At 38.7% G+C, this 25768-nt stretch overlaps 1 protein-coding gene across 15 annotated transcripts in view; it reads left to right on the top strand.

The window, feature by feature from the left end:
- KMT2C (lysine methyltransferase 2C) overlaps window positions 1-25768 on the top strand; it is a 292172-nt gene that overhangs the window by 106475 nt on the left and 159929 nt on the right. For 12 of the 15 annotated variants that reach the window (XR_014294958.1, XM_082632086.1, XM_082632095.1 and 9 more), the window contains exons 3-6: window positions 10294-10435; window positions 16392-16592; window positions 20095-20243; window positions 21381-21490. Coding sequence is in view for 14 of the 15 variants with exons in the window: in XM_082632086.1 (XP_082488212.1) it covers window positions 10294-10435; window positions 16392-16592; window positions 20095-20243; window positions 21381-21490 (602 nt within the window). In the remaining variant the exon portion in view is untranslated. The remainder of the gene's footprint in view (window positions 1-10293; window positions 10436-16391; window positions 16593-20094; window positions 20244-21380; window positions 21491-25768) is intronic. The other 3 variants (XM_082632089.1, XM_082632088.1, XM_082632090.1) reach the window with 1 other exon arrangement.

Raw genomic sequence — 25768 nt, 5'->3', positions numbered from 1 at the left:
ATGCTTTCTTTTGTAGTCTTAGTACTATAAAGGAAGCAAGGAAAGTATTGCCAATTCTGGGGAGGTAAAGGAAGTTAGGAGAGAGAAAAATAATTTTTATTCTACTTAGTAGTTGACTAAATCATAGAAGCATGCATATGGTTTGGATAACTAGTAGAAAAATGGATGTTCGTGTTGAGTAATGTAATTACCAAATATTAGCGCATTTAAAAATTTATATTTTTCTGTGCTTTTTCTAATTTATGTGTTTGTGTATAATAAGATTTATCTGCTTGCTTTGTATTACACAATGTTTAATTAATCAATTAATTAGACAATTACTGAACATCATCCAGGTTTTGTGATAGGCTCTGGTTTGTAAAACAGATAAAGTAGCTGCTTTCATAGAGTATGTAGTCTAGTGGGGTGCTGTCTAGTGGTACACTTTTTTGTCACTGACCCCTATGGCAGACTCTTTTCCAAATAATGTTTTAAAACTAATAAAATAAAATTGCAAAGATAAATAGTTATATTGAAATATTACCAAAGTAGAAAAAAGCCAAATTTGTAATTTCATAATGTATTCTTTATTTACTCTTAAATCATAAAATCTAATTTATAATTATGGTAATTTTGAAGTAGTGATGAGGGTAAGTGATATTTTATGGATATCTGCAAGCATTGAATGTGATAAATTATCTGCTTTCTATTGGTGACAGAGACATGAGTATGGCTGTACAACTCTGCTTGTGCGTATATTCATGATGAAATTGGGTTTTTTTAGAATTCTAAATCTCAGAGGTCAGTAAAAATAAAGATGTAATTTCTCCCTCCAGCATGCTAGAACCCCTGATTAAATACAGTCTAAAAATTAAAGGATAGGATGCTTTGCTTTTATAGTTTTTTTTCTTTTTTAAATTGAAGTATAGTTGATTTATAGTGTTGTGTTAGTTTCTGGTGTACAGCAAAGTGATTCAGATATATATATAGCTTTTTCATATTCTTTTCCTTTGTGGTTTATTACAGGATATTGAATATAGTTCCCTGTGCTATACAATAGAACCTTGTTGTTTATCCATCCTATGTATAATAGTTTGCATCTGCTAATCCCAAACTCCCAATCTGTCCCCCCCGCTGAACCATAAGTCTGTTCTCTATGTCTGTGAATCTGTTTCAGTTTCATAGATAAGTTCATTTGTGTCATATTTTAGATTCCACATATCAGTGATATCATACGTTAATTGTCTTTCTCTTCTGACTTACTTTGCTTAATATGATAATCTCTAGGTATATCTATGTAGCTGTAAATGATATTATTTCATTCTTTTCTATGGCCGAGAAATATTCCATTGTATGTATATACCACACCTTCTTTATCCATTCATTATTTAGTTTGTTTCCCTGTCTTGGCTGTTGTCAGTGGAGCTGCTGTGAACATAGGGGTGCATGTCTTTTCAAATTATAGTTTTTCTGGATATATGCCCAGGAGTGGGATTGCTAGATCATATGGTAACTCAAGTTTTTTTGAAGAACCTCCATACTACTTTCCATAGTGACTGCACCAACTTACATTCCTACCAACAGTGTAGGAGGGTTCCCTTTTCTCCACACCCTCTTCAGCATTTGTTATTTGTAGACTTTTTGATGATGGCCATTCTGACTGCCGTGAGGTGGTAACCTCATTGTAGTCTTGATTTGCATTTCTCTAATAACTAGCGATGTTGAGTAAAAAGATAGGGTGCATTGAAGGAATGCACTGTGTATTGGTAAGGAGGCCATAATTGGACTCTAGAATATTTTTGACATCTTATAGTCTGTTACGCTGTCATGTTGGTGAGTTTGCTGAATATATTTGTAGGATACATACAGCTCTTTCAAAGAATTATTTAACCTTTGGGGGGAAAATTTCATATTGACCAAGATCAAAATATTTTATTTCCGTGAACTTTGCTGTAAAGTAAATGTTCTTACTACTTTATAATTTTATTCAGTAGTGCTTAAGAAGTAAAGAGAAAAACTTTGTATTTTCAACTTTCATCTCATTCTTCATATTCAACAAATGATTCCTCAGTAACATGGTCCTAGTAAAATACTAACATTTCTGTTTAACATGAATTTATTCATAAAACTTATGAGCTATGATCAGATCATATATCGTGCCAGGCAGTGTGTAGTAGTGGAAAGAGCACCCTTGGGCTTCGGAGTTACACAAATCTGATTGTGTATCCCAGCTTTGCTTCCTGTTAGCTATGTGACCTCAAGCTTGTTTAACGTTCAGACTTAGTTTCCTTATCTTTTTTAAAAAATAAATTTATCTATCTATTTATCTATCTATGGCTGTGTTGGGTCTTTGTTGCTGCATGCGGGCTTTCTCTAGTTGCAGTGAGCGGGGCTAGTCTTCGTTGTGGTGCACGGCCTTCTCATTGCGGTGGCTTCTCTTGTTGCGGAGCACGGGCTCTAGGCTTGCAGGCTTTCATAGTTGTGGCATGCGGGCTCAGTAGTTGTGGCCCATGGTCTCTAGAGCACAGGCTTAGTAGTTGTGGCACTTGGGCTTAGTTGCTCCGCGGCATGTGGGCTCTTCCCCGACCAGGGATTGAACCCTTGTCCCCCTGCATTGGCAGGCAGATTCTTAACCACTGCACCACCAGGGAAGTCCAGATATTCCTTTTTTTTTTTTTCTTTTGTTGATCTTTACAACTTATTGGTTTTTTAAACTTTTTTTTAAACATCTTTATTGGAGTATAATTGCTTTACAATGTTGTGTTAGTTTCTGCTGTATAACAAAGTGAATCAGCTATACATATAGATATATCGCCATATCCCCTCCCTCTTGCGTCTCCCTCCCACCCTCCCTATCCCACCCCTCTAGGTGGTCACAGATCACCGAGTTGATCTCCCTGTGCTATGCGGCTGCTTCCCACTAGCTATCTGTTTTACATTTAGTAGTGTATATATATATCCATGCCACTCTCTCACTTCATCCCAGCTTACCCTTCCCCCTCCCTGTGTCCTCAAGTCCATTCTCTACGTCTGCGTCTTTATTCCTGTCCTTCCCCTAGGTTCTTGAGAACCAATTTGTTTTTAATTCCATATATATGTGTTAGCATACGGTATTTGTTTTTCTCTTTCTGACTTACTTCACTCTGTATGACAGACTCTAGGTCCATCCACCTCACTACAAATAACTCAATTCGTTTCTTTTTATGGCTGAGTAATATTCCATTGTATATATGTGCCACATATTCTTTATCCATTTGGAATATAATTGCTTTACAATGTTGTGTTAGTTTCAGATATTACTCTTTTTTAAAAGAGAAGAATTAAGTGAGAGAACTATTAGGCGCACTTACACTTATCCTTTTAGTTTCAGCTGGGCTTCTGATACTTTTCTGAAGCCTTTCTAAGTTATATTTTCCACCTCTTCCCTTAACTCCCATGGTACCTTGTACCTCCATCATGACAGTGTTTGTGTCCCATTGCCATCATTTTCTATTTCCTGAATAGATTCATTAAGCATAGGGATCCTGACTTTTTTTTATCCCATTAAAGAGATGCTTTATCATATGCACCCTGATAAACACAATAAAATAGACTCTATTTTCGTACTACCATTGGACTAGAATGTATGGTACATAGTAGTTACCCAAAATTTTGTTTGGTAAAAAAATCATTCTAAAACAATGATTTATTGAATCCCTGGCAAAGAGCCAGGAGGTGCTAAATAAATGTTCTCTTTATTCCTGTCACTTCCCACAATACAGTTTAATAATGTACGATCTGGTGGGTGATATCCAACTAGGTGGAAAGTAAATACATAGTTATAGTATGTGAATGTAGGTAATCATAGTAGCAGCTACATACCTACACTTACTGTATATTTAGGGCATTAGGCTAAGTGCCCAATGTATTATCTTTTTTGATCCTTAGAGACGGTTTTATAGTAGCTGGCATTAGCTATCTTTTAAGTGATTAGCAAACTGAAATTGAGATGAGGTTAATTAAGCAAGTTGTGAATGTCACATTGCTAGCAAATGACTGAGATATGATGCAAATTCTGGACCATTTGACTCCAAGCCTTTGAATTTTAACTAAAGCAGCAAAACAGCCTTTGCTATTAATTTTAAACTTTTTTGTGTCATAGAACCAACTATTTAGGATTAATCCTAACTAAGAGTAAGAGTCATGGGAGGTGGAATGGCATTGTGTAAGGGCATGGTTAGAGCTGATTTACAGTTGTGTCCCATTTACCTATGTACCTACAAAGGTTTGCCTAGAGTGCACACGCTACCAAGTTCTCTTAGGTTCTTTAGTGTAGTTACCACCCACATGTGATACCTGGTGGTTTGAGTTCACACACAAGTAGGTGCTTCGAATAAAACCACCCCACTCTGATCATCCCCAGGGTTGGAGAGGACTCCATCTTTCTGGTTTTAGAGCATTTTGTGACCAACTGGTTTTGTCAGTATCTTAGGTCAGGTTCAAAGTAAGGAGAAAGATACACTGGAGATTTTGTATCAAAGAAAAATATAACCCTTAAATTTTTAATTTAATTTTAATTTTTTTTATTTTTGGCTGTGCTTCACGTCTTGTGGGATCTTAGTTCCCTGACCAGGGATTGAACCTGGGTCCTCAGCAGTGAAAGCTCGGAGTCCTAACCACTGGACCGCCAGGGAATTCTCAACACTTAAATTCTTTACATGATTTTTTTTTTTAAAGTATGTGTTTGTTCTTATTTGCACATTTCTGGACTGTAGGCAATTGGACAAATAGAATCCCATGAAAGGCAAAAACTGCAAAGTGGCACAGGTTGAAAGTCCAGCTTTCTTGCATTAGGCACAAGTACAGGATGGTGTTTGAGGCATTTCTGTTAGTTAACTGCAGGTAGCCAAGTACTTGCATCAGAACTGTTCCCTCAGTTGTCTCTGGGTTCACAGTCATTTCATCCAGAGCATCTCTGGATGACATCTTTTGTTGGATATTTGGGTTTCATTTCAGCCAGAGTAGTCTGTTTCACATCCTGCTGCCAAACTCTGACAGTCTTTTGAAGACTTGGGCTAAGAGAAGAGAGGGACGTAAACACTAGTTTAATTGTCCTGCCTTGACTTTGACAGATAGTGAGACCTAACTTTTCTACTAAATGAAGAGTGACAGCCAAAAAATATAGGTTGTATTATTACGTGTAGTTTCACATATTTAGGGATACCTTTTTCTATTTCTATTTTGTGGCTGGAACTGTTCCCTAGGAAGCAGTTATAGGACTTTTCTGTATTCCTTAAAAAACAAATGATTAAAACAACAAAATCCAAACCAAAAATAAGACCAAAACCCACCAATCCTTATTGGATCTTTGGCAGATCCAGGTTAGAATCATGGGCAGAGCCAGTAGGAAAAATAACTAGAGGAGAATATTCCTCTTTTTTTTTTTTTTAAGAAAAGAGAACTCTTTTAAAGCCTGCTTTACTACTGTCCTCCTTGTGGATCAGGCCTGTTCCTGGTCCCATTTCTTTAAAAAAAAAAAAAAAATCCCTTTGTCTGAATCTGTTTTGTTCCCCTCTGAAATTACAAAAGTTGTGTACCTGAAGACCTACCAACCTACCAATAACACTCATATTTAACCTTACCATTTCTTTCTAGGTCTAATTTGAGAGAGAGACAGGCAGACAGATTGTCCTCTTACTTATTTCCCCTTAGTTGTAAACAATAAAGAAAACCCAAAAAGTGTTTAAAGTGTTATGTATTTTATTTTTCAGGGGGAGAAAAACAACAGAATACCTGAGATTGTGCCTCAATTTGCTAGAAGAAAAATTCTGACTAGAGGCCATAGTGGTGGTTAGCAACATATTAAGAGAGAACGGACAGGCCATACCTATTGGAGGGACCCTGATTTTGGGGGAGGGGGGGATGCAGGCTAAATGGCGCTGGTTCTTAGGAGCAACGTGTTCCCAGGGATGTAGTGACATGACCCTCGTCCACCTGGTTCATTGTAAGCTTCTGAGGCCCTCTTCTTTTTTTTTTTTTTTTTTTTGCGGTACACGGGCCTCTCACTGTTGTGGCCCCTCCCGTTGCGGAGCATAGGCTCCAGACGCGCAGGCTCAGCGGCCATGGCTCACGGGCCCAGCCGCTCCGCGGCATATGGGATCTTCCCGGACCGGGGCACGAACCCGCGTCCCCTGCATCGGCAGGCGGACTCTCAACCACTGCGCCACCAGGGGAGCCCTGAGGCCCTCTTCTTATTCCTCTCTTACAGTTCTCATTTCTTCTCTTGACTCTTACCTTTTCTTGTTACCTAGTAGTAGAAATGGTACAAAAAGGGCATACCCCACATATGCTCTGGACACCTCTGGGTAGAAATGAAATGCTTCTTTAAAGGTGTTTTTATATATGGTCATTTTATAGTACTTTGAATATTATAGACAGAGAGAATCTCTCAAGCAGTACCGTATTCCTTTCTGTCTTTGGTTGTAAAAGTGCTAGAGGGCAGGCGACGTAGAATAATTTCTGGCCCTCTCCAGATGCTTTCCCTAGAGCTCTGGAGGCAGCTGGTCTGCTTTTCAAGTTCCTGCAGGTCACAGCACTACCATATATTTTGATATAGCATAAACGGTGTCAGTTGATTTCTAAACACTACTACCACTGTTCTCTCACCTGCTCACCAGCCCACCTATTTTAAGTTTTTGTTACGGCAGTGCTCCACACCTGATGCCAGTTTCTGTGTTAGAGTGTGGGTTAAACTGATGTAACAGAGATGTCCAAATACAGCAGTGGTTTAAATAAAACATTCATTTTTCTTTCATGTAATATTTCTGAGAGTGAGAGGTCCAGGCTGATGGCGTGTCTTTGCTTCCTGTGGTTATTTATGGACCCAGGTTCCTTCCATCTTGTTTCTATGCCCTCCTCAGAGTGTTATTCTCATCTGCAGCATTGCAGCTGGGCTGCTGACACACCCATGGTCCAGTCCATAGGAAAGAGGGAACATAACTTAGTCTAGAACAAACCCCTTCCTTTAAGGTCATGTAGAAATTGCATGGTTACTTCTGGTCATATTCTGTTGCTGAGAACTTGCCATGCTTAGCTGCAAAACTGGGAAATAAAGTCTGTTGCTGAGTAGTTATGTACCCTACTAAGACTTGAACAACACAAAAGAAAGAGAAGGACTTCCCTGGCAGTCCAGTGGTTAAGACTTCACCTTCCAGTGCAGGGGGTATGGGTTTGATCCCTGGTTGGGGAGCTAACCACCTGCCCACATGCCTCATGGCCAAAAGACCAAAACATAAAACAGAAGTAGTATCGTGACAAATTCAATAAAGACTTTAAAAAATGGTCCACATCAAAAAAAAAATCTTAAAAAAAAATAAGAGAGCGTGGATTTTTGTCCATTGTCCATTTTTCTACAGGGTTATGTGCCTTATTCATCTTTGGAGTTCTTTACATATTCTGGATTTGAATACCTTTTGGGGGATACAGATCACATGTATTTTCTTTCAGTCTGTGATGTACTTTTAAATTTTGTTCATGGGGTCCTTTGTCATATAGAAATTGAATATTTTTATATAGTAAAGTTTGCAGATCTTTTTATAATCCTTGTTTGTTACAAATGTATTTTATATTTGTAGATTTGATTCTATACCAGTTTTGTGGCTAGGGGTAGGCAGGACAGACACCATGATTAATAGACCCCACAAGCACTTAATTTATGGTCAACTTTTCTACTTCAGTTTTAAAAAGAAATATTTTATTTTATTTTAACATCTTTATTGGAGTATAATTGCTTTACAGTGGTTTGTTAGTTTCTGCTTTATAACAGTGAGTCAGCTATACATATACATATATCCCCATATCTCTTCCCTCTTGCATCAAAAATATGGAACGCTTCACGAATTTGCGTGTCATCCTTGCGCAGGGGCCATGCTATTCTTCTCTGTATCGTTCCAATTTTAGTATATGTGCTGCCGAAGCAAGCACAAAAGAAGCATTTTAAATAGGAAAACCAAAACCATATGTTTGATACCTCATTGCATCATTAATTTTATGACTTGACAGGATTTACAATTGTTTATAATTACTTCTAACTAAAAAATTAATAGTTCTCAAAATTATTCATTTGTCAGAATAGTTCTCTAAAATTCATTTTGAATCTAGAAGACTTTGACAGGGAAGTCATGCTGATCTGAGAGATAAGAAATCAGATTTGATGTGAAAGTGAGTGTTCAAGCTGCTAGATGTGCCTCGTATGCAGTTGAAGTATGGTCTGGAGCTCAGGACAGGAGGTAGGGTTAGGGATGTTGACTTAAAAGTCAGTAAGTCAGGGACTTCCCTGGTGGTGCCGTGGTTAAGAATCCGCCTCCCAATGCAGGGGATGCGGGTTTGATCCCTGGTCAGGGAACTAGATCCCACACGCATGCCGCAACTAAGACTTCACATGCTGCAACTAAGGAACCTGCCTGCCGCAACTAAGACCCAGCACAACCAAAAATAAATAAATTTAAAAAAAATCAGTAAGTTGGGCTTCCCTGGTGGCACAGTGGTTAAAAATCTGCCTGCCAATGCAGGGGACACTGGCTCGAGCCCTGGTCCAGGAAGATCCCACATGTCACAGAGCAGCTAAGCCCGGGAGCCACAACTACTGAAGCCCGTGTGCCTAGAGCCCATGCTCCACAACAAGAGAAGCCACCGTGGTGAGAAGCCCCCGCACCACAACGAAGAGTAGCCCCCTCTTACCTCAACTAGAGAAAGCCTGCGCGCGGCAACGAAGACCCAACACAGCCAAAAATAAATAAATAAATAAATTTATTTTAAAAAACACACACAGGGCTTCCCTGGTGGCGCAGTTGTTGAGAGTCCGCCTGCCGATGCAGGGGATGCGGGTTCGTGCCCCGGTCCGGGAAGATCCCATATGCCGCGGAGCGGCTGGGCCCGTGAGCCATGGCCGCTGAGCCTGCGCGTCCGGAGCCTGTGCTCCGCAACGGGAGAGGCCACAACAGTGAGAGGCCCACATACTGCAATAAAACAAACAAACAAACAAAAAAAACACACACACACACAAAAGATGAACACGTAAAGGACATGTAGAGAGCTGTACTCACATTTAGAGGTCTCAAATCAGCTGAAGAAACAGAGATTAGACCGTTTAATTAATCTTTGTTAACCTCATGAAGTATAGGTAGTTTTCTAATTTTATGAGGAGTAAATTGAAGCTGAGAGAAATGACTTCTACATAAAGTTGCGTAGTTTGTAGTTGGTGGAACTTGTCCTCATGACTCCAAAGCCCATATTAATCCATGATATCTCCCTGTGTTTAAGAGGTGAAAAGCTTTTCACTAAAGAGGGAGTGAGTACTCCTTGGTGCCAGATGAATTTTCTGGAGTGTTTGAAGGCTTGTGAGTAGCCCGGGATTACTTATTAGTTCTTTTGCCACCAGTGGAGGTGGAGAGAACAGTGCTGTGGTTGGAGGATGGATGCCGTGTAGGAAGGGTCTGAGGTGGAGGGCAGCCACTCCAGAGTCCCATTGCATGAAATTTGGTGGTGAAAGGAAGAAAAGACAGGAGGAACTTAGACGACTCTAAGCTTTCCTCGTTGGTTGGTTGGTTGGTTGGTTGGTTTGGGGGTAGTGGTGCAGAAGAGTATGTGTAAATTTCCAGCTTGGAAGGAAAGATGGAGCCAGGAGCGTGGGATTGCATCAAGAGCGCTAGTGCAGGGGTCATGCCTGTTAATGTCTAACAATACAGTGTGAGGGACAGGGTGGTGGGTATGTCTTTTTATTTAAAGAGAGGAATGACATTAGGGGTAATGGTGTTTGGAAACCCTCTCAACAGTTAGGTTGCCTCCTAAGAAAGTACGTGTGAGGTGTTCGGGGTTGGAGTCTTGAGGATAATTGAAAAAGGCACTGGAGTCAAGGTGTGTTCTTTTCAGTCATTTAGCTTTTAGAATGGCTGATAGAGGCCGTAATGCTTGTTTTAAATTAATGATCATTTTGATTTATAAATTACCAAGAAGCTTTTTCATGAGTCACATTTGTTGTGTAGAGGAACTGCTATAATCCTGAAAATAAGGTTCTTAACAGTTATTATTAAGATTTGCGTCAATTGTAATTTGGAAAAGTATGCCCTGTTTTACATTATTTTGATTATCATTTTATAATAGAGAATAAATATAAACAGTACCATTAATTATATATATAAGCTTTTCCTATGTTAGTTAAGTATTGTCATTTGTTGCTTCATTATTTTTCCTTTACGATGTATGCTTTATAGATAAATTCACTAAAGACTGGTATAATGCAGAATGACTTTTTGTATTCTCTTGTTTACTATTAAGCAGAAATCAAAGAACAATCAGCAGAAGAGGATGCTGAAGCAGAAGTGGACAGCAGCAGGCAGCCAGTCCCAGCCTTTCAGCGTTCTGTGTCTGAGGAATCTGCAACCTCCCTGGTCTCTGTTGGTATAGAAGCCAAAATCAGGTTAGAGAATGAATGCAGCTGGATTGGAGATTAGTGACGGGGAAAAAGAGCAGTGAGTTGACTGTAGAGGGAATTCAGAGAGTGCAGGCTTAGGACAGAAAGCTGGGTGGACTTTTAGAGCCGATAGCTCTGCGTGTAGCTGGAGTGAAGCACGTCGGTGGGCTTAGGTGGCTGTAGAACAGAGCAGTGGTCTGCTGTGTTACTCTGCTGTCCTCAGACCAGGACAGAATATTTCCAGTATGCGATTCCTAGAAGAAGAAAAACGTCTAAACTTTGAGCATAAGAACTGATTTTTTATTTACTTGTAAACTTAAGTTTATACTCTTGTTCTTTACCCTCTCTTCATTCTTTAAAAAAAGAAATACAGGATGTTATAACTTCTCTGTGTATCATTCAGCTTAAGTCTTGTAATTTTTTAGATCTTAACTTGGAAGACATGAATAAAACTGAAACCATCCATCAGTTGAATATTCCCATCTTCTTGAAATGTTTCCTTTCTTTTGCTTTTGTCACATCTGCCTCCTCATTTTGTCTTTTGCTGTGCAGACTCCCCACCTTTATCATGTTGGAGTCCTCAGGTCGAAGTCCTCGGTGTGTTTACTTTTATTATTCAGTCCGATAGATAGCTAGGTCCTATCTGTGTGCTAATGAAACCCCACATTTATATTTTGAGGGCTGACCTTTCTCTGAACTCTAGACTTCGCTCTCCATCTGTCTGCTTGATATCTCCATTTGGAAGTATACTAGACACTGCACCCATAACATGTCCAAAACCATTGTTGATTTTGACCCCAGGCCTGTCCCAAATCTTCTCCCCAGGATTTCTTCATTTCAATGAATAATACCAATATTCACCCAGTTGCTTAGGCCAAAACCTTTTGAGTTAATCCGTGATTTCTCTCTTTTCTCATACCTCGCATTCTAAATTTTGTAGCCCACCTTTAGAAGATATCCCAAACAAGTACTTACTCTCTTAACTTGCCTACCATCTTAGTCCAAGTCCTCTTATCCTTAGGAGGCTGTAGTTGCCTTTTAAGTGGTCTCTCCACTTCTTCTCTTTGCTTCCCCCAGTCCAGATTGTTCTTAGCACAGTTGCAAAAATGATCATTCTAAAATGTAAATCAACTTTCTCCCAAACTCTCCTTTGGCTGTCTCTTATATTTAAATTAAATATATAAATTATATTAAAAATTTCAGGGACTTCCCTGCTGGTACAGTGGTTAAGACTGCGCTCCCAGTGCAGGGGGCCCGGGTTTGATCCCTGGTCCGGGAACTAGATCCCACATGCATGCTGCAACTAAGGGTTCACATGCCACAACTAAGGAGCTGGCGAGCTGCAACTAAGGAGCCTGCCTGCCACAACTAAGAAGCACACATTCTTCAATTACGGAGCCTGCGTGCCGCAACTAAGACTGGATGCAACCAAGAAAAAAACAACAAAAAAAATTCAAATCCCCACTATGTTCTACATCTTCGGGAAGGTTTGAAAATTTTCAAAATAAAAGAGTAGGATGAAAAATAAATAAAACACAGCCCCCACCACATTTACCCTCTGTTTCTGCTTTATTCTCCTTTGTTGCACTTTTTATTTCTCGACAGTTCGTTTATCTCCCTTACTGTCATGTGAGCCCTGTGAAGGCTGTACTTTTTCCCTTTTTTCCTGCTTTTTATTGCATTGATAATTTTTTCCTATTGATTATACATTATATTTTGTTTTGTTTTTGAGACGGTTTTCCTTAAGACTCATGTTTCTTTACCCTGTTGAATTTAATTTTGAAAGAATTTCAAACTTAGAGTTCTAATTGATTTCTTAGTCTTAGCAATATGAATAATGATTTATCATATTTTCATATCTCTTTGTATCTATCATCTAGCATTTCATTTTCTAGTTATTTAAATATATGCTTCCTATTTTGTCTTGGCCCCCTAACATTTTTCATATTTTGAAACATTGAGGTTTATATATATATACAGTAAACTTGCTGTAAACTTCACCCACGTAGTGAGTTTTGACAGCTGTGTACTGTCACATAACCACTACCACACAAGATACAGAACAGTTCCATCATACTAAACAAAGTACTTGGTGCCCTTTTGCTGTCATTCCTGATCCCATCTTCTGCCCTAGGCAGTCACTTACCTGTTTTCTGACCCTGTAGTTTTGCCTTTGCAGTAACATCGTATGAGTGGGATTGTAAAGTATGTGTCCTCTTGATTCTGGCCTTTTTAACTTAGCATATTTAATGCATTTGACGTTCATTTATGTCACTGCATATATCAGTAGCTGTTTCCTTTTTATTGCTAAGTAGGATTCTCTTTCATGGAGGTGCCTACCACATTTAAAAAAAAATAAATTTATTTATTTATTTATTTATGGCTGCATTGGGTCTTCATTGCTGCGCACGGGCTTTCTCTGGTTGTGGAGAGGGGGCTTCTCTTCATTGCGGTGTGTGGGCTTCTCATTGCGGTGGCTTTTCTTGTTGTGGAGCAGGGGCTCTAGGCATGCAATCTTCAGTAGTTGTGTTACACGGGCTCAGTAGTTGTGGCTCGCGGGCTCTAGAGCACAGGCTCAGTAGTTGTGGCGCATGGGCTTAGTTGCTCCACAACATGTGGATCTTCCTGGACCAGGGCTCGAACCCATGTCCCCTACATTGGCAGTCGGATTCTTAACCACTGTGCCACTAGAGAAGCCCTCTACCACATTTAATTTATCATTTTCCAATTAAGGGATATTTGGGTAGTTTCCAGTTTATGGCAGTTATGAATAAAATTGGTATAAATATTCACTTGCAGATTTTGGTGTGAACGTAGGGTTTTTATTTCACTTAGGTAAAAATACCTAAGAGAGAGGTAATTTTTCAAGGAAAATGCCAAAGTATTTTCCAGTGTGACTGTACTATTTTGCATTACCACTAATGATATAGAGTGGATTGGCAGGATGTTTCTTATTGTTCTGATTCAGCTTTACTCTTAGGTGAGCACTGTGTCCCTAGGTCTCGGGGGTCCCGTCATTGTCTCAGCTAGTGGAGACCTGTCGTGGTCTGGGTCTAGGTCGTAGTCTTGCTCCTCCTCCAGGGTGGAGGTTCATCCCCTCCCCCATTCATTCCTCCATCTGCAGCTGGTCGTGACCATTGCAGGGCAGAGACTTTTGCTCTCCTTTTACCAGTCTGAGGCTTTTCTTTCGCAGGGAAGATGAAGAAGAAAGATCTGTGTGTCTTTCCCACGTCTCTGCTGTTCTCCTGCCCAGGCTTTTACCATGACTGGTGCATTCTCAGGACTCTTCTCCATGCCTGAGTGGTGGGCACGAGCGCCAGGGGAGGTGCATGGAGAGAAGCTCGTGAGTGGGTTAGAATTCCCCTGTGTTTGCGGGTCCTGGATGTTCTGTACTCTCCTACCGCCACACACTTGGCTTTTAGCAATCTATAAACTTTTCACTGAACTCTTTAGCCTGCTTGGATGCCATCCAGTGAGTGGCCTCTTCCTCAGATTAAGCAAGTGCCTGTGTCTCCTCTCTTCTTGGAAGTGCCTTTCATTCAACTGCAGGTGAATTGTTTGCTCTGCAACTTTGGTAATCTGATGTGTTCAAGAAACGTGAATTTGTGGATTGTCTGGCAAGTTGTTGCTGTGATGGTGGGAGCAGAGTTCTTTGCAACTTTCTACTACATCCAAAGCGGAAGCCAGGGATTTCCTTTGTGCCACCCTTTAAAGTTAACAATAAATTACTCTGAGAGATTTGAGTCTTTTTTTTTGCGGTACGCAGGCCTCTCACTGTGTGGCCTCTCCCGATGCGGAGCACAGGCTCCGGACGCGCAGGCTCAGCGGCCATAGCTCACGGGCCCAGCCACTCCGCGGCATGTGGGATCTTCCCGGACCGGGGCACGAACCCGTGTCCCCTGCATCGGCAGGCAGACTCTCAACCACTGCGCCACCAGGGAAGCTCCTTTGACAGTCTTTATTTCCTACTTCCCTTGTAACATTTCCTAATTCTTTAATAATTTGAATATTTCTCTAAAAATATTTACATTGTGGGTCTGTTGTGTGGTGAAATATCTCAGGTCTTACAGAAACCTGGGAATAATTTTATTATACCTTTACCTTTGAGTTATGGTTCTGGATATAAAATTGAAGGTTAAGATATTTTTTATCAGTACTTTAAACGTATTTCTCCATTTCCTAATCAGTGTTGTTCATAAAGTTGCTGTCCATCTGATTGTTGCTCCTCATAGGTAATGTTTCTAGGGGAAGAAACAAACTAGAAACAGGGTATGCTGAAAGAAATATAAGTTTAATAGCTGAGAGAAAATTATAAATAAGAAAATTTAAAAAAATTAATAAGATACTGGCAAAGGATATTGGTGGATAGTATGCTTTAGGCAAGAAGAAAAACATTTTTTCCCCTATTTGACTTTATTTTTCTGCAAGTAGACCACATTTAATCGCGTGCGCGCGCGTGTGTGTGTGTCAGTATCAATGGACAGCACAGTTTATCATGAAATTGAAATACGTAATATTGGAAAAACTTAAATAGGTGACTTTTATAAACAAAGGTAATTAGTTGAGAGAGGTCCAATATGAATTTAACTTGAGTTAAACATTACCTGAAAAGATTATTTCTATCACCTGTTAATGTAAGTCATTATGAAAGTTCCTGAGGTAGATACTACAGAGGTGATGGTGGGAACTTTAATGCTTGAGAAGAAAGATTTGAGTACAGCAGCCATAAATGTGTTGAGAAGAGAAGATATATCCAAGAGGAACAGTTCTTTTAATTCGGTTTTTTCTAAGATCCCTTATTAAGCATGTATTCCTAAAGTATATATTGGTTTTTGTCCTTTAACCTTTTTTTTTTTTTGCTGTACGTGGGCCTCTCACTGCTGTGGCCTCTCCCGTTGCGGAGCACAGGCTCCGGATGCGCAGGCTCAGCGGCCATGGCTCACGGGCCCAGCTGCTCCACGGCATGTGGGATCTTCCTGGACCGGGGCACGAACCCATGTCCCCTGCATCGGCAGGCGGACTCTCAACCACTGCGCCAGGGAAGCCCTGTCCTTTAACTTTTTAAATAGTTTCTTTTTTTAAAAAAAAATTATAGATTTTATTGTTTAGAACAACTTCAGGTTTACAGAAAAATTAAGCAGATGGTACACAGAGTTCCCCCTCCCCAACCTTTCCCTGCTTCAGTTTCCCCTAATATTAGCATCTTTCATTAGTGTGATACATTTGTTACAACTGATAAACCAATATTGATACATTATTATTAATTAAAGTTCATAGTTTACATTCATTCTTTGTGTTACATATAGTTCTATGAGTTTTGATAAATGTGTCATGTCAGGTATCTGCCATTAACTACAGTATAGCATATGAAGTAGTTTCACTGCTCTAAAAATCCCGCTTTGCCTATTCATCCCTTTCCCACTCCTCTTAAACCCTTTCTGTCCATTCCCCTGTCCCTCATCACTAACTGCTTAACCCACTTAAATTTATTTTTTTATATCTCTGTGTGTATGGTATATATATTATGCATAAAGAATGTTCCATCAAGTAGTTAAGTAAAACTTGGTCACCACTTGTTTTACATAGCTGGGATATAATTGAGTGGCCATTAAACTGTACCTTCTTCCCCAACCTTAATTTTTTACTTTCTTTATTCCTTTTTAATACTTTGAGATTTTTAAATCAGGTTTAAAAGAAAATTGTTTTTCTAAGCACAAACTATAATTTTTTGATTTGGTATATACTACTTTAAAAAATCATGCTATAGAAAAGTAGAATTGCAAATGTATAATTTTTATTGAACTTAATTGTTCTTACGGTATAGATATATTTAAATGCTTAGCTTGCACTAAAGACATAATATTTAATTTTAAAGCACAAGTATCTGCAATTGTCTGGAACTTGAAATAGTTAAATAAAACTACTTCTCCTCTCTGTCTTCCATACTTTTCATTTCTACCAGTGAACAGCTCTGCGCTTTTTGTTACTGTGGTGAAAAAAGCTCCTTAGGACAAGGAGACTTAAAACAATTTAGAGTAACGCCTGGATTTATTTTGCCATGGAAAAACCAGCCTTCTAACAAGAAGGACGTTGATGACAACAGCAGTGGAACTTGTGAGAAAATACAAAACTCAACACCACGAAAACAAAGAGGACAGAGAAAGTAAGCAATTTTGAATTTAAGTGGTTCTAACGCAGTAAGACTATATATAGTTTATTTACATTGCGATGTTTATGAATATACAAATGGGATTGTTACTGAACAATTTTTTATGTTTCCAACATTCATATGATGCTTTATGACTCACCATTAACTCAGCAGACACTCATTTTCTCAAAATTTCTTTTCTTATTTAAAAAAAAGTTTACGCTAGTTGTGTATTAACAAAAAAGAAGAAAGCTTTAAAGAACATAATGTAAGGAAGGCTAAAGGGGATTCATGGAATTTATCTATATATGGAATGAAAATTTTAGAAAATCAATGAGATCTTTCTTTCCTTTTCCTAGATAAGTTTTAAATAGTTTGTAAGAGTATAACATAAAAGAATAGCAAAACCAAAGTGGTTTTACCTATATGTGTCATTTATTTGTTTGTTTTTATGGTTCAGAGAATGTTGAATTGTCCTGTAAACTCTTACAATACAGTGTTAACTTTTTTTCCTTCTAAATAATCATGTACTGAGAATGCCCTTTCTAAAGTCAAAGAAGATGCTCTTTTTTAAATGAAAGAATTTACATATGTTGTACACCTGAAACTAATATAATATTGTAAATCAACTATAATTAAAAAAAAAAGAATTTACTATTTGTATAACTATATATGTGTGTCTATATTCATGGACCTTATAGTTCCCCCAAACTCTTGTCTAATATGTTTGCTTTTGGAGTTAATAATTTTTTTATATGTTGTAGGTTCGTTTGAAGGCCATCTTAATATGTGGACTTGGCTCTGGTAGTTGAGGGAATAGAAGTTTCTGTGGTTGATGAGAAAGTGTAAAAATTAATTTAGCTTGGAAGGCTAACCAGCTTTGCCCCTTGAGGGTGATGATGTAATCATCCAAGTGCCTGTCTGGCTTTTATCCAAAGTTAAGTCCTAAGGCATTGTGTTGTACTTATTTGATTGGCTTCTTCTTTTGGACTCCTGCCAACGCCTTGAAGACCTGAAGTAGGAAATGAAACAGTAACAAGAAAAACACTTTTAAAAGAATTTAAAGTGGAACAGCTTAAGGAAATTTAGAAGTATTGTATTTAGAGTTTTGGTGTTTTAAAGGCCATAGCTAGCTTTACCTTTCGTGATCAATTGGGTGCTCACTTTCTAATAAGATATATCAAAAGTCCAGGGCTTCCCTGGTGGCGCGGTGGTTGGGGGTCCGCCTGCCGGTGTGGGGGGCGCGGGTTCGTGCCCGGTCCGGGAGGATCCCGCGTGCTGTGGAGTGGCTGGGCCCGTGAGCCGTGGCCGCTGGGCCTGCGCGTCCGGAGCCTGTGCTCCACGGCAGGAGGGGCACAGCGGTGGGGGGCCCGCGTACCGCAAAAAAAAAAAAAAAAAAAAAAAAGTCCAGAAAACTTATGTCCATCAGTCATTAGTAAATTTACTGGACTGGACCAGGTTATATCTTATATCCTCATGTTCTGCCTTGAATAATGGCAATTAAGAAACAACTGTTCTGGGAAACACAGTTAGACTTCATTTATTTATTTATTTATTTTATAAGCTAGGTTAATTTTTAGTGAAAACTTTATGAGCTAAAATAATTATGTAAAAATAGCCTTGGTTTAATGAAAGTCTTTAAGAGTTTAACAAGTTATTAAGTGATGATAACAAGCCAGTTAATGGACCTTAGGAATAAAGCATGTTTATGAAATTTGGAAATCATTTAGGGATAAACAGTTACTTTAGCTTGGTAATGATTTTTAATATTGACAAAATATGTTGCTAATGAGTTATAAACCAGATAAACAGCTAGTTAATTTTTTAATTTGAAAAGGAAGATTTTAAAATAGTTTTTCCCTCATGGTGCAGTAAATATAAGAATATATAATCAAGGATTCATTTCCTCTTTTTTTTTAGACTTAAAATTGGGGGTGTATGTAAACATTTCAGCTCACTTCTCTCCATGTTCTCTCCGAAGCTGGGCTCCTCTCACCCTTAGGGTTAACGTCAGCATCTTACTGATATGTTGTGTGCATACAAACTGGTTGTAAAACCTCAAGGTGAAATTTGACTAACCTGCTGCTTGGGAACTGCTTAGTAATAGACTGGTTAGTCATTCCATGGGTTTTTATACCTGTCCCGCCATCAAATTACGGGTATAAAGAAAATATGTTAAAACAATGCATTCGTCTTCATTGATGAACTGTTAGTCTTTTTTTCCTCCTATTAAATTAGCAAGTTAGTAATGAAGATGTATTTGTAGGAATGGAGATTATATTTACTGGAAGGTTTGTTCTTATTTCATTGTGGACAAATTTTATAAAAACAAGAATTTGAAGTTAGCATAGCATGGTAAACTTTAAAAGAAAAAAGTCTATGCATTTCTACTGCTGAACATAAAAAATACTGGTTATTTTTATATGGTTTGATATTTAAATGTACTTATTGAAATATGTTAATACTTTTTTTCTTTCAATGATTCCAGGTATAAAAAAGTTTAGTACCCTGGTCATTGTGCTGATTTTCTCTTAATAGGAATCATGATATATATCCAGCATACAGCAGTGCAGTGAGTTATGATCTATATTCAATAGTGATTTAATCCAGAATTATGATCAGGTTAAATACTATGATATCAGGAGAAGATTAAAGTCTTAGTGCCGGCCATCTGATTTCCCGTGTTTAATGTTAGTCACAATAATAGTCATTGTTTACTTCTTGATCTCAATTCATATATGAAGTTTTAGGGCTTTCACAGTTTGAAATCTCCCATATGTTATTCAGTGAACACTTACTCAGTGTTCATTTTTATGCTGTACTTTTTGCTGTTACACTTTTTTCCTTATTCCCAGGTCACTAGTAGCTCTTTTGTTTTTGCTTTTTACTTCTGGTTTGTGAGGTAAAGTCTTAGCAGAGGATACCTGCAGCATCATGCCACAGGCCAGCTGTCGAGATTACTGAGGGGACCGCAAGGAAGCTCCAGGGCTCACATTTCACTCCCACTGCCTCCCTCTTCACACTTCTAGTGGGTCTTCATTTCCCCTGGGAAGTAACCTTGCTGTCCGTAAAATTAATTGCCAGCTCTGTTGTGGTAGTCCTCACTGATGATAAAGCAAATTAGAAATATCTGATTTGATCAAGTTGTTTTTTAAGCATTTAAGTAAGGCCAAAGGGAATATTCATTTTATGTGATAAAATATGTTCCTGACTAGACTATTAGAGTGTCAATTAAAATAAATATATATAAAATGGCAAAATAAGTCTGCAACTGTAATTTGTAACACTTCCTTATGGATTTGGAGACTTTTTTTTTTAGTTGCTTACATGATATAATATAGCTATCCAGTTTTATATCTATACTATGAATAATAACATATTCTAAAAGTTGTTTGATGTTAGTTTATGCCTAAGTAAAATTAATTAGGCAATACATTATATTTAAGTCGTTATAAAAGGAAACAGTTTTCTACTTGTTATCACTTTCACATCTATTTTGTTTTATTTTATTTTCCAGGGAACGGTCTCCTCAGCAGAATATAGTATCTTGTGTAAGTGTAAGCACTCAGACTGCTTCAGATGATCAGGCTGGTAAATTATGGGATGAACTCAGTCTGGTTGGCCTTCCAGATGCCATTGATGTCCAAGCCTTATTTGACCCTACAGGTATGAGCCAGTCTTCATTAATAACTACCTTTTGATTCTGTAAGCATTTTCACTTTAGCAAATTATCAACTTAATAGTAAATACCGTTCATCTAGAAATAATTATCACATTGGAAAAACGTCATTGTTAAGTATACCTGCTTAGGTAAAATAAATTGTCTAATTATGTTTACCTAACTTATTTAGCATCTGCACAGGGCCATCACTGGGCTGGATGCTTTTATAAATGTTTGCATTTACACTTGTGTAGGCAGCAGTGCCATGGAGATCTGACAGTTGCGGAGAGAGAAATTTTGAAGGGATCTATGAAAACCTGGGGAACATGGCAGTCTGGGTCTACTTGAAGTAGGGGTGAAGGGTAATAGATCTAAGCCCTGTGAATGTCCTGTAACGCAGTATAGTAATCCATACTCATGATTTGGTGCTGTTGGGGTTTTGAGTGAAGAACTGCGTGTAATTGTTCAAGTGCTCTGTGAGAGAGAGTTTAAAGACTGAGCTGTAACTGACGATTGATGTGGGCTCTTGGTGTGGGGTGCAGTGGAATAGAGGTGTGTATGTAGCTTATTTGTCAGAAACGAAGTATTAAGTAATTTTCCTTTATGTTTTATGTAAATACACCAAATAAAATATAGTAACGGTTAAATAAAATGACTAGAAACTAATTTCTCTGTTGAAGGAATAACCACTAATTCAGTGTGCATCAGAATCACTTGGAGGGCTTGTTGACACATTGATTTCTGGGCACCATGGCAAGAATTTTTTTTTTTTTTTTTTGGCTGTACGTGGGCCTCTCACTGCTGAGTGGCCCAGCCGCTCCGCGGCATGTGGGATCTTCCCGGACCGGGGCACGAACCCGTGTCCCCTGCATCGGCAGGTGGACTCTCAACCACTGCGCCACCAGAGAAGCCCTGGCAAGAGTTTTTGATTCAGTAGGTCTTGGTTGTGGTCCGATATTTGCATTTATAACAAGTTCCTAGATGATACATTTCGAGGAGGGCTGCTTTAGTGGTATCACAAATATCCAATGCCATTGTGTATTCACACATTTGAATTGATTTGGGGGATTTTCATCTTTACTTATTAGCGTTAATACGTTTAATGCTTATTCCGTTGCTTCATTTCACTTTCACCATTTTAGGCACGTGTTGGGCTCATCACCGTTGTGTGGAGTGGTCACTGAGGCTGTGCCCGATGGAAGAACCGTTGTTAGTGAGCGTGGACAGAGCTGTTGTCTCAGGGAGCACAGAAGTAAGTAGAAGAAACACATAGTTAAACCACAACTGTGTCAACATAAAGGTTCACTTCCAAGATTTAGTAAATGATTACTATAATGTAAAAACCCTTAAAGTAGGAAACTGTTAATTTATATCCAAGAGTAGTTTGTGCAGACCACTAGAATATAGTATGTTAAGTTGTGCAATAAATGCAGATCTTTAAAATAAATATCTTACATTTAAATCAGAAATTAAAATTCTTAGAAATGGGTATTACTATAATGACGCATCTTACTCTTTAAGACAAAACTCTTTGACGAAGATGTAAAATAAGAGAGACAGGATTTGACATCTTTAGTCCACACTGTGAGCTAGCTCTGTTTGCTATTTTAAAAATTGATTAAAATATTTCTTTGCAGTAAAGTTGGCAGTTCGGTTTGTCTTTTTGGCACTATCCCAAAGTAATATCATACACACAGTCTGCCATCTTTCAAAGCTTTCACTGCAATTTTCGTGTGATTTTGAATCGAGAAATAAATGCAACGTTTACCTTCCATCTATAAAGGCAACAAACCCTATGAAGTGAAATTGCTTTGCTGCCTACAAATTCCCTTTGGTTTTTGACAGGTATATTTGGGAGAAGTGAAACAGGCCTTCCAAAGGAATATTAGAAGTGGAATTTTTTACCGTAGAAATTATATGGGCTTTAATAGATTTAATATAGGTAAACATTTCAAAAGTATTGTTGAGACAAGGACTTAGATTTAATTATTCAATTATTATAACATTTGCTTTACTCAGATGATCAAAATTACCTACTTTATATGGATCAGTAACCCTCACCTCAGGATTAGTCAAGTTAAGAGTGTTTGTTTTGGAAATGTGACATTACGTTTAAAGGCTTACACTACCAAATTTTGAACAGTATAATGCACGATAAATAATTTCCACAGTCTGAACATACTTAGATGGCCAGATCGTGACTGTGATAGATCAGTGAGAACTGTTTCTTCCATGAACTACTTCAGAAGTAGTTTCGGAATATTTTGTGACAGTGAAAAGCATTATAGGAAAGGCAATGAACAAAGGCTAAAATGAACTGTAACAACCCATTTTTGATAAGGCTGTGGGGAAATAGGCACTCTTATGCCTCATTGATGGGAATGCAAATTGGTACATGTCTTCTGGAGAGAAATTTGGCAAAATGCCTAACAGACTATACATGCACTTTTGACCTTTCTGAGATTCTATCCTGAAAATATGCCTCCAATAATACAAAAACATTAACAGCATTGTTCAATTTGCAAAATATTGGAAACAACCTCTGACCACACATAGTAGAATGGTTGAATAGACCGTGGTATGGTTCATACAGTGGAATACTGTGCAACTGTAAAAATACTATGAGGAATATTTTTATGAACTAATACAAAGTAGTTTCCAATATATACTTTTAAGTGGAATAAAAGAGTGCAAAAGACCACTTACGGTGTGCAACACTTTTTGTAGGAAGGAATGCGATGTAAGAAAGTGTACACGCATGTGCACGTTTGTGGAGAAGAAACACAGGAAGAATAAACCAGAAAGTAGAGATATTGGTTACCTGTCTCTAAAAGGTGGGTGGGAAACAGGTGGAATGAAGACAGGAGTGGGGTCCGTGTAGCAGGGATGTGGTGCGACACTTCTCAGATTATCTTTTTGTATAGCTCTGACTCTTAGAACCATAAGAATGTTTCACCTACCCCTGAATAAGCAACTACAGCCATCTGGGCTATGAGGGAACCTAAAACGGGATAGCACAATTTACAATGACAGGGGTACGGAAGAAACTAAGCAACTGAAAAATAGTGTCTTGACTGGATACCCGTAAAGCTAAAGGCAAAAAACCCCCTGCATATACATGCACATACCTGCTGTACTCGAGTGAGTGAAATTCTAAAATGATTTTTGTGGTGTTAGAATGTAGATATCAATATAAACTTAAGGTTTTTGATATTTATATGGACAGATACAGAGATACAGGTATGTGTGTATGCATGTGTTAGTGTGCTGCATTTATCTCCTAGCTCTGCCCCCGTGAAGGCCTAGAAGTAGTGACTCCCAGTAGCACTGAGCACATCTAGTACCTAGATCTTGGTTTCTAACCAGTGCTCTCCAGCAAAAAGGGCCAGAGCTCCTTGAAAAGTGGCTCATGGTGCAGGGAAGATACAAGATGAGGTGCCAGAAAGCAAGGAAGTGCTCAGAGAGATGCGGACTCGTTGAAAGCACAGGAGCCAACCTGAAGGAGCTCCTAAGAGCTGGACCAGTTTGAGCAGTAACAGAAAATAATGATAGTCTTGGGTTTTCATCCATAGAATGAGCCACACTGATAAATAAATTGATAAAATAGATAAGTAGCGTCGGTCAAGTCACATCACTTCTCTGCCTAACACTCTTCAGTGACTTCCCGTTTCACTAAGAGGAAAAAAGCCAGTCCTTCCTGACTGGCAGGGCCTCCGCCATCTTCACCACTCCCCCGCCCACCCAGTGCTCTAAGACGTCGCTCCCTGTAACCCTTCCCCTCCCTCGCTTCCTTCAGCCTCAGTGATCTCCTTGGTCTTCCTCAAAACCGTCCACCTCTAGGCCTTTGCAGTCCCTGTTCCCTACATGCATGGCTTCCCTCATTTCCTTTAGGTATTTATTGAAGTTACCTAATCTGTGAGGGCTTTGCTGGGCTCCCTATTGAAAATTTCAGGAGTCTCCTCCTCCCATCATACCCCCCGCTGGATTGTTCTCTCCTCCATACTTACCAGCATCTAACACGGTGTATATCTACTTAATAATCTTGTCTGTCTCTCCTCACTAGATAATAGTGCCCTTCTGAAAAGGATCTTTTTCTGTTTTGGTCATTCCTCAATAAATACTTGTAGCCTAAATGAATAGCCCTAAAGATCATTCATGGAATCATTCATAGTTACAAGAAAGAAGTCACAAGTAAGTGCCAGAGTGTTAAAGGAGATCACCAGTGTGGTTAATTTTATATAAGTTTATAAATTTATAATTGTCAAAAGAACCCCTCTAAAATAGAGTAAATCTTTACAGTCCTACGTAAGAGATAGTGTGGGATGGGGTGAAAATGAAAAATCTTTGATGTCTTAAAAGGTTCCCCAGGGGCAAAGTGTGTAAAAGTGCTGTTGAACTTAGAACAGGCTTTTATTTTACCAAAAAACAGATGTTAAAAATTTGTTGACCGTTATTAGGATAACATGTGGCTGAATGTATTGTATCTGCCTCTGCTTTCAAAGAAAATAAACACCTCATCTGCCTCTTCAAGATAAAGGTGGTGTTTCAACAATAAGAATGTAATGACTTTGCACAGAAACATGTGCTGAGGGTCGAGCGTTTTGAAAACAGATGTTTGGAACTATTTCTATTGGGAGTTTATTGCCAGAAACAGTGAAAATTTGTAATCAGACAACAACGATACCCTCACATTGGTTTTGCCAAAAGATCCTGGACACAGAACTTCCTGATTAATATATTCTAAAGAGTTGAAGGATGTTTTTAAACCCCTTTGTTAAAAATTAATATTTTTTTACTTTGGAAGGTGAAAATCTACTGGCTAATTTTTGATAATTTTGGTTGGGATTGAAAAATGGTTATAGAAATATGTACTTTTGTTTAGATCTCCCTATTTTTGTGAGAATCATTTTTTTAAAAGGCTTTGACAGATACTGAAATAAACTGAAGTTAGCATTGGACCTTTCAATCTTTTAATGATGGAAAAGAACAAGATACAAAGCTCAGATGGGGGTTTGCAGTACTCTAAACTTTTGGATTGTCTACATCTTTAAATAAGAAATATTTGAGCACGTGTCCTTAATATACATCGTCATTGGAATATGTATCTCTCCTTTATGTCACTTAGCAACATTTGTAAATTTACGTTGTTTCTGTGAGTATTTAATTACCTTTGGTCCCCCCGCTAGGGCTGTAGGCGTCATGAGGGCTTGAATACTGTATGTGTTGGTTTGTCATTTTATCTCTAGTGCCTGACAAAGTACCTGGAACACAGGGAGTCATGTATGGGATCAATGTATGCATGAGTGCAGTTTGCCAGTGAAGGGCAGTACTGAGTGCTGTGGTCCAGTGGAGGGGAGTTGCTACTGGCACCTAGTGGCGCTGCAAGCCACCTGCACTGCACAGGCAGGACCCAGCTCCCGTGGGGCCGAGGTTGACAGGTCCCCACCCCGTGATCAGGAAATAGTACTTCTATCTTAAAACGAATACATTTAATATATTTCCTCCATTGTTGAATGGCACGCATTATCAA

Source organism: Mesoplodon mirus (genome assembly GCF_964341445.2).
Source record: "Mesoplodon mirus genome assembly, chromosome: 9".
NCBI classification, from domain to species: Eukaryota; Metazoa; Chordata; class Mammalia; order Artiodactyla; family Ziphiidae; genus Mesoplodon; species Mesoplodon mirus.
This window is presented reverse-complemented; position numbering and strand designations above follow the sequence as displayed.